This window comes from Macrobrachium nipponense, chromosome 28, assembly GCF_015104395.2.
Source record: "Macrobrachium nipponense isolate FS-2020 chromosome 28, ASM1510439v2, whole genome shotgun sequence".
Lineage (NCBI taxonomy): Eukaryota > Metazoa > Arthropoda > Malacostraca > Decapoda > Palaemonidae > Macrobrachium > Macrobrachium nipponense.
The window spans coordinates 21854164-21868054 of record NC_087217.1 but is presented as its reverse complement, the minus strand read 5'-3'; the positions used below and the strand labels follow the sequence as shown (position 1 = coordinate 21868054).

The window sequence follows — 13891 nt, the reverse complement described above, 5'->3', positions numbered from 1 at the left end:
TAGCTTTGCCTATAGACAAATGCTACCACAGGTAAACGACATTTTAATTGTTTAATTGATCCGCACGAACAATTCCCGGATGCTCTTAGCCATTCTTCAGCAAGGTAAAACCGGACATTGCATGTTCATGCTCTCTCTCTCTCTCTCTCTCTCTCTCTCTCTCTCTCTCTCTCTGCTCTCGCTCTCTCTCTCCTCGCTCTCTCTCTCTCTCAGCTCTCTCTCTCTCTCTCTTTCTCTCTTTCTCGTCTCTCTCTCTCTCTCTCTCTCTCTCTCTCTCTGGGCGTGTACATGTATGAGTGTGTGAAATTAACCAAAGACTGCAGTTGCTTGCTGGAATTTCCGATAATTTTTTCAAAGAAACTAGTCTTATGCTTTGAACTTTGAAGAGTGAATGTAAACCAGAGTTGTCACCTTAGTGTTTTGTTCCCATTGCATTTGTATTCATGAACCTTATGCATGTCTACTATATCTAGGTGAGAGATGATGATAATGAGGTAGCTAGCTAGGATACCATGAGCATCCCAAAATAGATCTTTCCCGTGGATGTGACGGTATTATGAATGACCATAAAGAGAAAGTACCCTGGATGTAGCTGTATTACTTAAGTTAGCCCTATTTGGTGGGGGGTTGTTTGGGGGTATCGCAGGGAAGGTTGAGGGTGGCGGGGGGGGGGGGGGGAGAGAGAGAGAAAGGACGTGTGCTGGGAAAGAGAACGGAGGATTTGAGGGAGTTTGTGAGTAAGCGGAATAGAAAGTGATATTGACATAATGAAAACTGGACATTGTGAAGGTAGCGAATATCTCTCTCTCTCTCTCTCTCTCTCTCTCTCTCTCTGGTTTAAGAAAATAGACTCGGGAATTTGTGGTGCTTCTTATTCCCTGTTTGTAAAGCATTAATCTGTGTGCAGTATTGTTTCTCGTATCTGAACTTGAGCCATCAGATGACAATAGTCTCATTTAAGCGCAGTATTACCAGCTTCTATGAATAGAGATTTGGAAGATCCTAATGTAAGTGGTTTTTTTTTTTTTTAGATTAATGTAATCTGTATTTAGTTACGGTTCGATTCTTGTAAGAAAAGTTTGTATTTATTTAGCATAAAATAAATTTTTCGACCAACTGAGTTAAGTGTTGCCATTTTTTGCTTCTTGAGGCAGTCAGTCGATGAATTAATGAGACATCTGACAAAACAATGATCAATACAAATGCCTACGAACTAAAAAGGTGAACAACAAGAGCCAAAATTAAAGGGAAAACTAAAGTCTAGTTATGCAAATAAAAAAGATTTAAAAAGTGACCGGATTTACTGTTTCATCACATCCTGGAGGTTGACGAAATAACTGCCTGGCAGATTAAGCATTTTATTTTGGTTGCTTCCAGGATATCATATCCTTTCCCCGCGGCCTGTATTGCTGACCTGTACTGCTTAACTATATATAATTTACCAAGTTTTCATTTAAACTGAAGCAAAAAGGATCCTGGGACCCGTATATCTTTTATCGTTTTTTTTTTAAGTCTTTGCCTTTTTGGGGGGGGGGGGGGGCGCGGTAAATTAGTTTAAGTGCTCTCTTTAATCGTAAGGTAGTATCTAAAATAACTCGTAGAGTTAACTATGATTTAAATTTACTAGTTTCTCATAAAAGTGAACCAATGAGGTTCCTTTCAGCCTACATTGCATATCCTTTTCATTAATTTTTAAAATTAATTGCATTTCTATACACATTTTGATAAAAATGTATTGAAAACACCACTCAAAACCACACATACCATCTTTGCATAATTGCCTTCCTTCCCGGCGTCGGTATATGCTGCTAATCTTTGCCTTCCTTCCTCTTTTCTCTTTTATTAACAATTCTTCCCATTCCTTCCGGTTGTCCGGTAGTGTGTGTATCTGTCTCATAGAGAGACCTGCAAGCATAGCATATTTAAACGCCGGCCGGAACACTGAATCGTGACAGTGGACGACACAACTTGGTTCGAGCAAGGTAACAGTTTTAAGCCGCCCCTGTAAAGATACTGAACGAAGTGTTTGCTGTTCTCGGAGATACGTACACCTCGTGTGATTATTATCGAAAATAGTACACTTTTCGTGATTATCATCGAAAATACGCACACCTCGTGTGATTATTATCGAAAATACGTACACCTCGTGTGATTATTATCGAAAATACGTACACTTTGCGTGATTATCATCGAAAATACGCACACCTCGTGTGATTATTAATAAATACGTACACCTCGTGTGATTATTATCGAAAATACTTACGACTTTGGCGTCCGATTATTATCATCGAAAAATGCGCCACGCCTCGTGATTAGATTATTAACATATTACGTCGCCACACCTCGTGTGATTATTATCGAAAATACATATAAACTCATCTGGAACAAGAATGAGCAGCAATTCAGCTGCATTCAACCGCGGTGCTAGTAGTGTGGAGAGAGTAAAAATAAAATATTTCATAATTTGTGCGAAAGTCGAACAATCATTCTGGAGCTATTACTTTGATGGACTTTTTTTTTTTTTTTTTTTTTTTTTTTTTTTTTTTTATTTTTTTTTTTTTTTTTTTTTTTTTTTTTTTTTTTTTTTTTTTTTTGTTCTCGCGAAAGCTTTCTAAAAGCCAGCGTCCTATGGTCCACACCAAGCCACCACCTGTCTTTCAATACTTACTAAACTTGCGGTGTAGTAAGGTAGTTTTCATTTGGCGCCCGCACCTGATTTTTTTTTTTTTTTTTTTAATTTTTTTTTTTTTTTTTTTAAGCGCACTTTCTCTTCAAGTGTATTCAGTATTTAATACCTGCAAAAACTCTCAATTACATTTATCATACTGTTGCAAAAAAAAGTTTTCAAAAACTTAATTCATAGAAAAAGTGGTAATATTATTAGTAAGGCTTCGAGGCACATAGGGATTGGAGTAGTTCTAGTTTTGTTTTTTTTTTTCCTAATCTGACTCTCCTTAAAAACTTAAAAAACTAGTGTCGTCATAGTCCTCATTTGTCGTTCGTTGCACTTTCACTCAATACACTTTTTTCACTCTTTGCATTTTTTCACTCATTACGCTTTTTTCACTCATTACACTTTTTTCACTCTGCATTTTTTCACTCAATACACTTTTTTACTCATTACACTTTTTTCACTCGTTGCACTTTTTCACTCATTACGCTTTTTTCGCTCTTTACAATTTTTTCAGTCATTGCACATTTTCACTAATTACACTTTTTTACATTGCACTTTTCTCACTCATTGCACTTTTTTACTCATCGCACTTTTCTTCAATCTACACATTTCAATATTAGCTCGTTGCACTTTTTTCACTAATTACACTTTTACATTGCACTTATTTCATTCATTACACTTTTTCACTCGGTGCACTTTTTCCAGTCATTGCAATTTTTTCACTGCCCTTCTGGTCACTCGTTATAGTTTTTAACTCATTGCACTTTTTTTTACTCATTGCACTTTTTTCAGTCATTACATTTTTTTCATTCATTGTACTTTTTCCAATCATTGAACTTTTTACTCATTGCACTATTTTACATTCATTGCACTTTTTTTTACTCATTGCACTTTTTTCAGTCATTGCATTTTTTCATTCATTTTTTTTTTACTTGTTCCAACATTGAACTTTTTACTCATTGCACTATTTTACATTCATTGCACTTTTCCCAGTCATTGCACTTTTAACACACATTACATTTTTACACACACTGCACTTTTTACTCATTACACTATTTTACACTCGCTGCACTTTTTACACTCATTACACTTTCACTCATTGCCCTTTTCCCAGTCATTGCATTTTTTACACTCATTGCACTTTTTTTCACTGCAACTTTTCACTTTTTCCAGATGTGGGTGACAGCGTTGGCGTTGATATGTGGCGTGGTGATAGCCGGTGCCGAAAGGGGACCTCAGGTAAGATTGAGATAAAACGAACGAAATTATTCACTTTACCTTTGGAATGAATAACTCCTACTGGAAGGAATGATTTACCATTAGTATTGCTCTCTCCTGGCTAGGATTTGATCTTTAAGGTGTGTTTGGGTTTACAGATATTTCATTTTTTGTATTTAGTATTTTCTAAGTTTGCAATAAAAGCGTTTTAAGTATTCATTGCCTTTGTGTAATTGCTGAAGTACGAAGTACGGAATACTTAAGTAAGTGCTTCAGGTGTTTTTATTTCTATGTATTTGTGGGTTTATCAGTTCTAAGTGTTTGTGAGTTTGTGGGTTTATCAGCTCTTAGTGTTTATGGGTTTATCAGTTCCAAGTGTTTGTGGTTTTAACAGTTCCTAGTGTTTGTGGGTTTATCAGTTCCTAGTGTTTGTGGGTTTATCAGTTCCTAGTGTTTGTGGGTTTATCAGTTCCAAGTGTTTGTGGGTGTACCTGCTCCAAGTGTTGTGGGTTTATCAGTTTCAAGTTTTTGTGGGTTTATCAGTTCCAAGTGTTTGTGGGTTTAACAGTTTTTAGTGTTTGTCGGTTTTATCAGTTCCAAGTTTTTGTGGGTGTACCTGTTCCAAGTGTTTGTAAGTTTGATTTCCAAGAGTTTGTGGGTGTACCCGTTCCAAGCGTTGTGGGTTTATCAATTCCAAGTGTTGTGGGTTTAACAGTTCCATGTGTTTGTGGATTTAACAGTTCCAAGTGTTTGTGGGTTTAACAGTGCCAAGGTTTGTGGGTTTATCAATTCAAAGTGGTGTTGGTTTATCAGTTCCAAGTGTTTGTGGGTTTATCAGTTCAAGGTGGTGTGGGTTTAACAGCTCCAAGTGTTGTGGTTTTATCAGTTCCAACAATTTCTTTGCATTCGTGGGTTTATCAGTTTAAAGTGTTAGTGGGTTTAACAGTTCCAAGTGTTAGTTGGAGAATTTACCAGTTCCAGGTGTAAGTTCATAAATTCCCTACTTAAGTGAGTTTATCAATTCCCAGTGCTAGAGGATTTATCAATTGCAAGTGTAAGTAGGTTTATCAAATCCAAGTGTAAATGGGTTCATCAAATCCAGTGGGTTTATTAGTGTTAGTGGTTGTAAGATGGGTTTCTTTTCTGATTATTTTCTTTTCCGCCTTTTTTTTAGATATTAAAATGAGAACAGTGGCTTGGTTTAATCTTAAAAAGCTTTCATAACTTCAGTCATTTTTAAATTCATGTTGAGGATTTAGTAGGCAATAAATAGTTTAATCTATTTCAGGTAAGCTACATGAATTCATAATAATTTTAATATATTCTCTTTGGAGACGTTTCAAATAAATTGCAAATTTCATGTTTTGATGGAGTACGTATAGAATTTTTGTATTTTAATATTAGAAATTAAAGTAAGTTTGGATTTAGGATTTAACATCGGGTAGAAAGATGTCGATATCTTAAATTAATTTAAAGGTGAGAAGTGCAATAAATTGAGGGGAATACTGAACGAATCATTAATTTCATTTAATCGCAACTAAAATTAAAATGAATACCCTATATTGTAATAGAAAATAATTGTTCTGTACTGTTTAACATACCATTTTTTTACATTTTCAGTAATATATCTTAAAATTCCTGTATATTTAACTCTACGCGAAACTCCTTTTTTCAGACCTTATTAGGCTTTTCCACAGGGCTTTCCTACCCCCTACCCCCTCCCCCCAACAAGATCAGCAGCAGCAACAACAACAAAAGTAGCTTGTAGGTTTACTCCCCGAACACACAACCCCCCCACACACACACACACAAAAAAAACAACGACAACAAAGTAGTTTGTTGGTTTACTCCCCGAGTAAGCGAAAAAAGAAAATAATCCTGGAATCTTCTGACAATAGATTCTGGAAGCCAAGATTAAAAGTGATCCCGTACGAAGATAGTCTTCATCCTTTTCGCCAACTTTCGTTTAGGGGGTCACAAAAGGGCCGATTCTTTGCCTACAGGATCAGCGGCTGTATCTCATCTCATCTCAAATAATCTAATCTCATCTCATCACTGATTACTCTGGGCGACGTTCATGTCTTTGAAGTCGCTGTATTTTCTTTAAGTTCCCCCTTTTTTGTTTTGTTATTTCGTTTTCGTTTATCATTTTGAATTACATGGGCATTCTTAGTTGTACCGTTTGATGTTAAATGTGTTTAACCTATTTAATTCCGTTTTGTATTTTGAATTATTATTTTTTTTTTAAGTTTTTGTCATTCAGATTTTTTCGTTCATGATTAAAATTGTGAATATTCTTATTTGCGTAGTTTAATATTAAATTTCATTTTACCTATTTTACCCCGTTTTTTATTTTAAAGTTTTATTTTTGTTTTAAATTCTATTTAGTTTTATCATTTAATTTTATTCATGTTTGAATTGGAAGGATATTCGTATTTGCATATTTTAATAGTATATGTAATTTTACCAATGTTCTCATTTTGTAATTTATTCTTTTCTGAAGCCAACCATCGCACGTACTGCCTCGGCAATTTACACATTTAGTGAATTTCAATTTAAAATCGGCGTCAGTATAGTAACCTAGATGTTGAGACGCTGGTTTAAATAGTCGCTTTAAAATTAATTTTGTTTTAAGTAAATCTGATGATATTCCGATTTTCAAACTCCTAATTCACCCCCGTGAAAGTATTAAAAGTTTTAAACTTTCGTTAGGCGAAAGTTAAGGGTTCTTCTCGTGACTGATTTTACGGAACTTTAAAACTACCCCCCCGCTCTCTCTCTCTCTCTCTCTCTCTCAGGTGTCACTCTATATTTGACCTAGTATGTTCGATCCCTATGATGGGTCAATTATGGGACAGTATGGGCGCGCATATTTTGTATATCAATGCATGAGTTGACCTTGTAACCATGGAATTATGTGCCTGGTAGTTAATGACTGCTGTGGGTTTAGCTGGGTATATTAAGTGGGTAAGAGCAGGTGTGGATAACCAATAATATAGACCAGAGGCTGCCATTGCATACAAACAGACTTCTAAAGTTAAGTATATATTAGTGTAACCAGACCACTGAACTGCAAAGAACCTTTACTTACGCCTACAGTGCACCGCATGATGTGCACTGATGGCACTACATCCCCTGCGCGGTTACCACTAACGGACCACACTGGGGCAAAGACCCATGCTGGCAGAAGGCCTTCAAGAGTCAAGTCAACATAATCATTAGATATTCAGATGATTCTCCTCTCGCCATTTTTAACCGGCCACAGAAAATAAGGACATTTAATTTTATTTTAGTTTCATTTGCCCATTTTTCCCTTTGCAGCTATGGGAGTTGGACGCCGATGCCCACCACAGGGTCGTCAGAGATTTAGCCGACGAAGGGCACCTAGACATCTGGGGCCACAGCCGCGAGACCACAAAGGTGAGGAAGCTTGTGTCAAGCGAGACACCGCTGGCAATAATATGCAGTGTTGCCGACCATTTAAGAGCTCCTTATCCTACCTAGGCACTGAAATTACCCTGTTTTCACTGTTATTGTACCCTACGCCCGGCCTTAAGATATACTAAATCTTAACAATTTTGTTGTTCATTGATTACTTTTTAATGTATACAAGACAACCATCTTGAAATGACCCTACGTCTTGCTCAGATTTCGTGACATTACCCCGTTACCCTACGGACCCAGATTTGAGGCTGAATTACCCTAAGCATAGGGTAATTACCTCACGGTTGGCAACGCTGATAATATGACCAGCCTCGTCTGACAGCGAGAACCTTCTCCGATGTCAGCTTGTTCTGGTAGATTTCTTATCTGTTAGATATTGCGCAGAAACTATGAATTTATTTCTTCAGTATTTCGTTCCAGGCTTATGGGGTCCTTTCCTCCAATACTTTTATGTAGTGTTTTCTAATCAGGAATAGGTTGTTTTTACAAATGATTCAGTTTTCTTCACCAATAATTTCGGTTTGTTGAGTGTTTTTGCTACATTTTCATTGGTCATTTGTTCTACTGCAGATTTTACTTTACATTTTCAATAGGTCAACTTTTTCATTTGTTTCTTTTTTATACCTTATGCATGTTCGCTGCCTCACCTACTATATATGAAGAAAACCTTATGTTATGGTAACGTAACAAAAGTTTGGTATCACTGGATTTATATTTTTGTATTCTAGATAGTAAAGGAGTAATTTGTAATAAGACAACACTGATGGTACTACTGCATGTTTTGCAATTCTGCTTGAAACCACTTGCGTATTCTGAAGAATAAATAACCAAGTAGTATAGATATACAGAGCCTAGTGACCAAACAACTATTACGCAAAAATAAGACAATAGCCATATTTTACTGGTGTATGAATACTGATGTTATTGCCTTCCAACCTTTGTCAAAGTCATAAGCAAAGTTAAACGGCCTCACGAAGATATCGTTCATTAATATAATTTGTCGACCCCACACTATAGAAATGGGTGTATACAATACTTTGATCCCGAGGGGCTATAGTAGATTCATATCAACCGTGCATCTGATGTCTAGACCAATTCCTTACGACGCTCCTGATTGGCTGTTGATAAGCCAATCACAGGACTGGAAACACACTCGAGAGAGAGAAAGTTCACATAGGCAGGATGTATGTTCCACTTCTCCTGAGGGATAAGACTTTCAAAAGTATCCCTCAGGAGAGGTGGAAAGTACATCCTGCCTATGCGAACTCTCTAGAGACTGAGGGCTTCCAGCCCTGTGATTGGCTTATCAGCAGCCAATCAGGAGTGTCGTAAGGGACTGGCCTCGACATCAAATGCACCTTTGTGTGAATCTACTATAGTACTAAACACGACGGCCTAAGGAGCTTCTGCCAAATTTAGTACTAGCACCTTGGAGTGTAAGATGCGCCATTGGTTGGTACATGGCTACCGGGTTAATACCACGGCTCTGTTGAGAACGAGTGGGTATAGCTAATTACTTTGTTTTTTATTTATTACTGCAACAGGTTTTGGTGGAGCCAAGCCTGAGCCACCGGGTGACTCGCGCTCTGAGGGAGGCAGAAATCAGCCACAGCGTCTTGGTGCCTGATGTGTTCAGACTGGTGGAGCAGGAGAGAGAGAACATGATGCTCAAGAAGAGCAGGAGGAAGAGAGCAGCCGGTAGGGAGATAACACCTGATTTCTCTCTCTCAAAACTAACTCGTACTATTATAACCTAACGTTTAGCATTTTAAATGTGTTTTTTTCTGATCTGTTCTCAGTTGATATCTCTCACACACACAATACTTGACGTATAATACTGCAACCTAACATTGCATTTTGAATGTGGTTTTTTCTGTTCTGTTCTCACTTGATCCCCACATCACCTCTCTCTCTCTCTCTCTCTCTCTTTCACACACAAACTTGACGTTCAGTACTATAACCTTACTTTTAGCTTTTTATTTATGTAGTTTTTTGTGTTATTCCGTTCTTAGCTGATGCTCTCTCTCTCTCAAAACTAACTTATAGTACTATAACCTAATTTTTAGCATTTTAAATATGTAGTGTTTTCTGTTATTTGGTCCTGTAATGATGCAGTTTAGGTCAAGGTAGTGTCTTCTTTTTTTTATGCATGAATGATTTTCCAATGCAGTATTTTTAGAGCAGGTTGTTTTTATTTTTCAGACTGTACGGCCTTCAAAAGTAGGCCTATTTAAAGATTATGCATTTTTGTGCCCATCATAGGGAGGTAGTATAGGTCTAAGCAAGACCTTGGGTCTGAGAAGTAAACTTATTTTTAGTGAGTAGAAATGATAAGAATATGCAAAATAAAATAGATTTTTAAACCGTACAAAAAAAGATTGAACGTAGTCAAAGGACTAACACATGGTTTCCAATTTATCTGAAGAGAGTAAAACTGACACAGTCAACAGTTTGAGAATTTTCTGAACGTACCAAAGTTTTTAATATAAAATGGACGAATGTAATGAGAAGTTAACCTATTCTGACGTATCGTAAACACCATCCGTGACATACTAACTCTGAACGCATTCCAGGTCAGATGGACTGGACCTCGTACCACGACCTGGATGACATCGAGGGGTTCCTAGGGTGGCTGAACGTGACAGGAGGCAACAACGTGCACATAGCCTCCGCCAGTACGACCGCCGAAGGCAGGCAGGTCCTGGTCGTCAGGATTACCAACCCCAATACGACGGGTCCCAAGAAGAAGATCTGGATTGAAGGAGGTAGATGTTGTGGTGGCAGTGCTTATTTAAGCGTAATATTCTTTGCTAAATATAGCAGTAGCGACATTTGTACTTGTTATTTATATTCTTAACCATATCAGCATCTGTATAGAGAGTACTGAACATTTAAGTGTCAATTTAAACTAAACAGCAGTTGCCTAAGCATCGGTGACTTAGAACTGATGGTTTATTATTGACCTTTTTAGTAAGAATGACATCTGTATTGATAGAAGTGGACATCCAGTGTAAATTTAAACTAAACAGTTGTCTAAAATATTGATAGCCTAGAACTTACGGTAAATGGTAGATGCCAAGTTATCATTTCTACAAGCATACCAAGTAATTAATTTTATTCAAGAGCCCGGGCTCCTACAACTAGGTCCAGTATACCCCATAGGAGACTATAGTAGATTCACATCAACCGTGCATTTGATGTCTAGGCACGTCCCGTACGTACGGGACAGGCCTAGACATCAAATGCACGGCTGATGTGAATCTACTATAGTACACAGATCTGCATGTTTTCACTTGTGTTTTACGTATTAGATTTTATTTAAGTAGTGGGTTTTGCGAATCTTCCGTTACCTCTTGCCTTGATTAGGATTCGTCACCTAATACACATTTTTCCCTCTCCTTCGGTACCTCCCGCAGGAATCCACGCTCGCGAGTGGATATCCCCAGCAGTAACGACTTACCTGATGCACCAAGTCGCCCTGAGCCCCGAATGGAGAGATCTCCTGGACGTCACAGAGTGGTACTTCGTCCCGGTTGCCAATCCTGACGGTTACCAGTTCACGTTCTCGTCCAACAGGGCAAGGTATGTCGAGCAGTCGTATTTTATTTTCCAGCGTAGCAGTACCCCCTCCGGACCCCCATTGAAGTTTCTGTAATCTTACTTTCTATAAAAGTAAATGAAAATGTTCCCCACATTACTATTGGCAGGAAAGTTTTGCCTGGTATTTGGAACTTGAGGGGGGGGGAGCTACTGGGGAATGAAAGATGGGCGTTTGAAATGACCGTCAGATGGAACAAGCTTGTAATAGTATATAGACGATTCCTAGAGAAATGATATAGTTAATAACTTAGATATCTGAGAGATGATTCCCTAATGCAGTCAATCCCCCCTACTTCCAGACTGTGGAGGAAGAACCGTCGAGACAACGGCGGCCTGATCGCCCGCTGCCGGGGCGTCGATCTCAACCGCAACTGGAGTCTCAAGTGGGGCGTGGGCGCCTCCAGCAACCCGTGCAGCGAGACGTACAAGGGCGTCGAAGCTTTCAGCGAGCCGGAGACCTTCGGCCTGCAGCGCATGATGAACACCATCGAAGACATCGACCTCTTCATCACCTTCCACAGCTTCGGCCAGACGGTCCTGTACCCCTGGGGCTGGACCCGCGACCCCCCCTCCAACGTGAAGCAACTGAAGGGCCTCGCCAAGAAGTTCGCCAACGCCGTGAACGAAGCCTCCGGCGGCCAGACCGAGTACGAGCTGGGCGGCTCTGGGCCCCTGTACGGCCTGGCATCTGGGGCCACGGACGATTGGGCCTACGGAGAACTCGGGGTACCGTTCTCGTACACCATCGAGCTGCCCGACCAGGGCACCTACGGCTTCCTGTTGCCCGCCAGCCGCATCAGCTCCACAGTGACGGAGACCGCGGCTGGAGTCTACTGCATGATCAGCTCCCTGACCAACACTGGGCGGTGCGCTCGGAGGAGAGCTCGCAACCACAGCGTCACCCCGAGATTTCGCGGATAATTTTTTTTTTTTTTTAGATTATCCCGCGGTCTAGGTATCTAGTTATATACCTAGACCGTGGATAGTCCTAAAACAACAAGTAGTCCTGATTCTGAGAGATGAGGTCTCTTTTAAAGAAAAAAAAACTGATCAATGTCCAGGAGATTTATCTTTTTAGATAACAAATCCCGTGTTGATGTCCCATGATATGGTCTCTCTAGAAAACAGTTGATCTTCGGGAGACAGTATAACTTTCTTTAAAAGAACAGCCTCTGTTTAATGCCCCAACGATGGCCAGATATGTTTTAAAAGACGGTCGGCGTGTGATTTTGGCGTTAACTTTTAATTTTATTTAAGACAAAATATTTCCTTGATATAATAACAGAACAGGTATTACGTAGTCATAAGCCAGATAGCCAATTATGAGCACTAGTTCAATGCTAGCTGAGGAAGTTGGGTATTATTTCACTTAAACGATGTTTAATCACAATTCTGTACAATAAACATCATATTTACGTTAAACATTTATTGCGATTGTTACTTTCTATGTTTTTGAACGGTATATAGCAGTTAGCATCGGCGTTAGGTTAAAATAATTTTTTTCTTAGATTTCCCTCAAAAGCAAATAAATTTTGTTTAGACAGAATTCTTTAAAACAACGATTATTAAAATCATTTACTTCGCTGGCAATTTTTAGTGTCATTCTTTTTTATAAGTCAGAATTTTCCTTGAAAGCATATTCCTCGTACCTTATTTCGGGCGTTTTAATTTTTATTTCTCGTTAGCTATCTTGTTTTTTACCGTAATTGTTACTTAATATTTATCATGACAGCATGCAATGTAAGCGTATTTATTTTAGCACAGATTACAGATTCCGCAAAGCTGGGATAACGTATTTATTAGATGTATACTCTACTGGGATTTCCCACAAATACGCCTCCATTACATTACGACTCTGTGGAATTCTTTTAACCATGTTTCAGTATATTCCCCTTTTTGTATATTCCCTTTTTATATGCTTGTTTTTTTTAGTAGCTTGTTTTTTTTAATAGCATAAATCATAATTAGTATCTGAGGATATTTCGAAAGATATATTCTTGTCAATTTAGCTTCGATTCGAGACCTTGCTTATGGAATTTGATAATATATATATATATATATATATAGATATATATATATATTCGTTTTTCTAAAATAACCGGTCCTAATTTCTGGGCAAGATATGAAAATTAATCTCGTTAAATAATCTCCCATAAATTTGCATCAAAGAAAAATGGCATCTAGTGAATCCTAAGATTCAACTCTTGGAAGAAATTCAGATGAAAAAAAGAAGAAAATATGGTTCTGAAGACCAGAGTTCGTCATTCTGCATGACTCAGTGTCAGTATGTTAAATTTTTTAATAAAATGTGATATATTGACGTTGCTTCATTTCTTTCGATTTCCTTCAATTAGCGACTTGAATTTGGTGGCTACAATTTCAGATTACTTTACGGTGCTTATCTCTCTCTCTCTCTCTCTCTCTCTCTCTCTCTCTCTCTCTCAAATTCAATAACTAGAGGGTAATTTTCTGAAGAAACTCCTTGTGCTCTTCATGTGAATCCAAAGTCTCTAAGAAATTCAGTAACTAGTGTAAATTTTCTGAAGATACTTGTGCTCAAGTGAATCCAGAACTCTCTCTCTCTCTCTCTCTCTCTCTCTCTCTCTCTCTCTCTCTCTCTCTCTCTCTCTCGTATATTTAAGGTAATTTTCTGAAGAAACTCCTTGTATTCATGTGAATCCAAACACTCTCTCTCTCTCTCTCTCTCTCTCTCTCTCTCTCATAAGGGTATATATTTACATGCAGCCCAAGACGCAATCAACATCGGAATACGCAACGCAGAAATTCCAATTAAAAGCGCAACTTGATCCAGAAGGCTTTCGTAATAGCAATTTTGCAGGACTCAATCAACGGAGTTTGTGACGGCAATTTACCAGACGGTCAGAGACTTTCATGACTTCTAATTGAAATTGAATGGAGAGCGAATCCTGATTCGCTCTCAAATTATTATTCAGA

General features: G+C 38.3%; 1 protein-coding gene across 3 annotated transcripts in view; it reads left to right on the top strand.

The window, feature by feature from the left end:
- LOC135201570 (carboxypeptidase B-like) overlaps positions 1 to 13254 on the top strand; it is a 73147-nt gene extending 59893 nt beyond the window's left edge. For 2 of the 3 annotated variants that reach the window (XM_064230587.1, XM_064230588.1), the window contains exons 2-7: positions 3848 to 3913; positions 7214 to 7312; positions 8881 to 9034; positions 9910 to 10101; positions 10753 to 10918; positions 11236 to 13254. In XM_064230587.1, the coding sequence (XP_064086657.1) occupies positions 3848 to 3913; positions 7214 to 7312; positions 8881 to 9034; positions 9910 to 10101; positions 10753 to 10918; positions 11236 to 11857 (1299 nt within the window). In that variant the 3' untranslated portion in view covers positions 11858 to 13254. Of the gene's footprint in view, positions 1 to 965; positions 1008 to 3847; positions 3914 to 7213; positions 7313 to 8880; positions 9035 to 9909; positions 10102 to 10752; positions 10919 to 11235 lie in introns of those variants that run through there. The other variant, XM_064230586.1, reaches the window with a different exon arrangement.
- Positions 13255 to 13891: the final 637 nt, after the last annotated feature.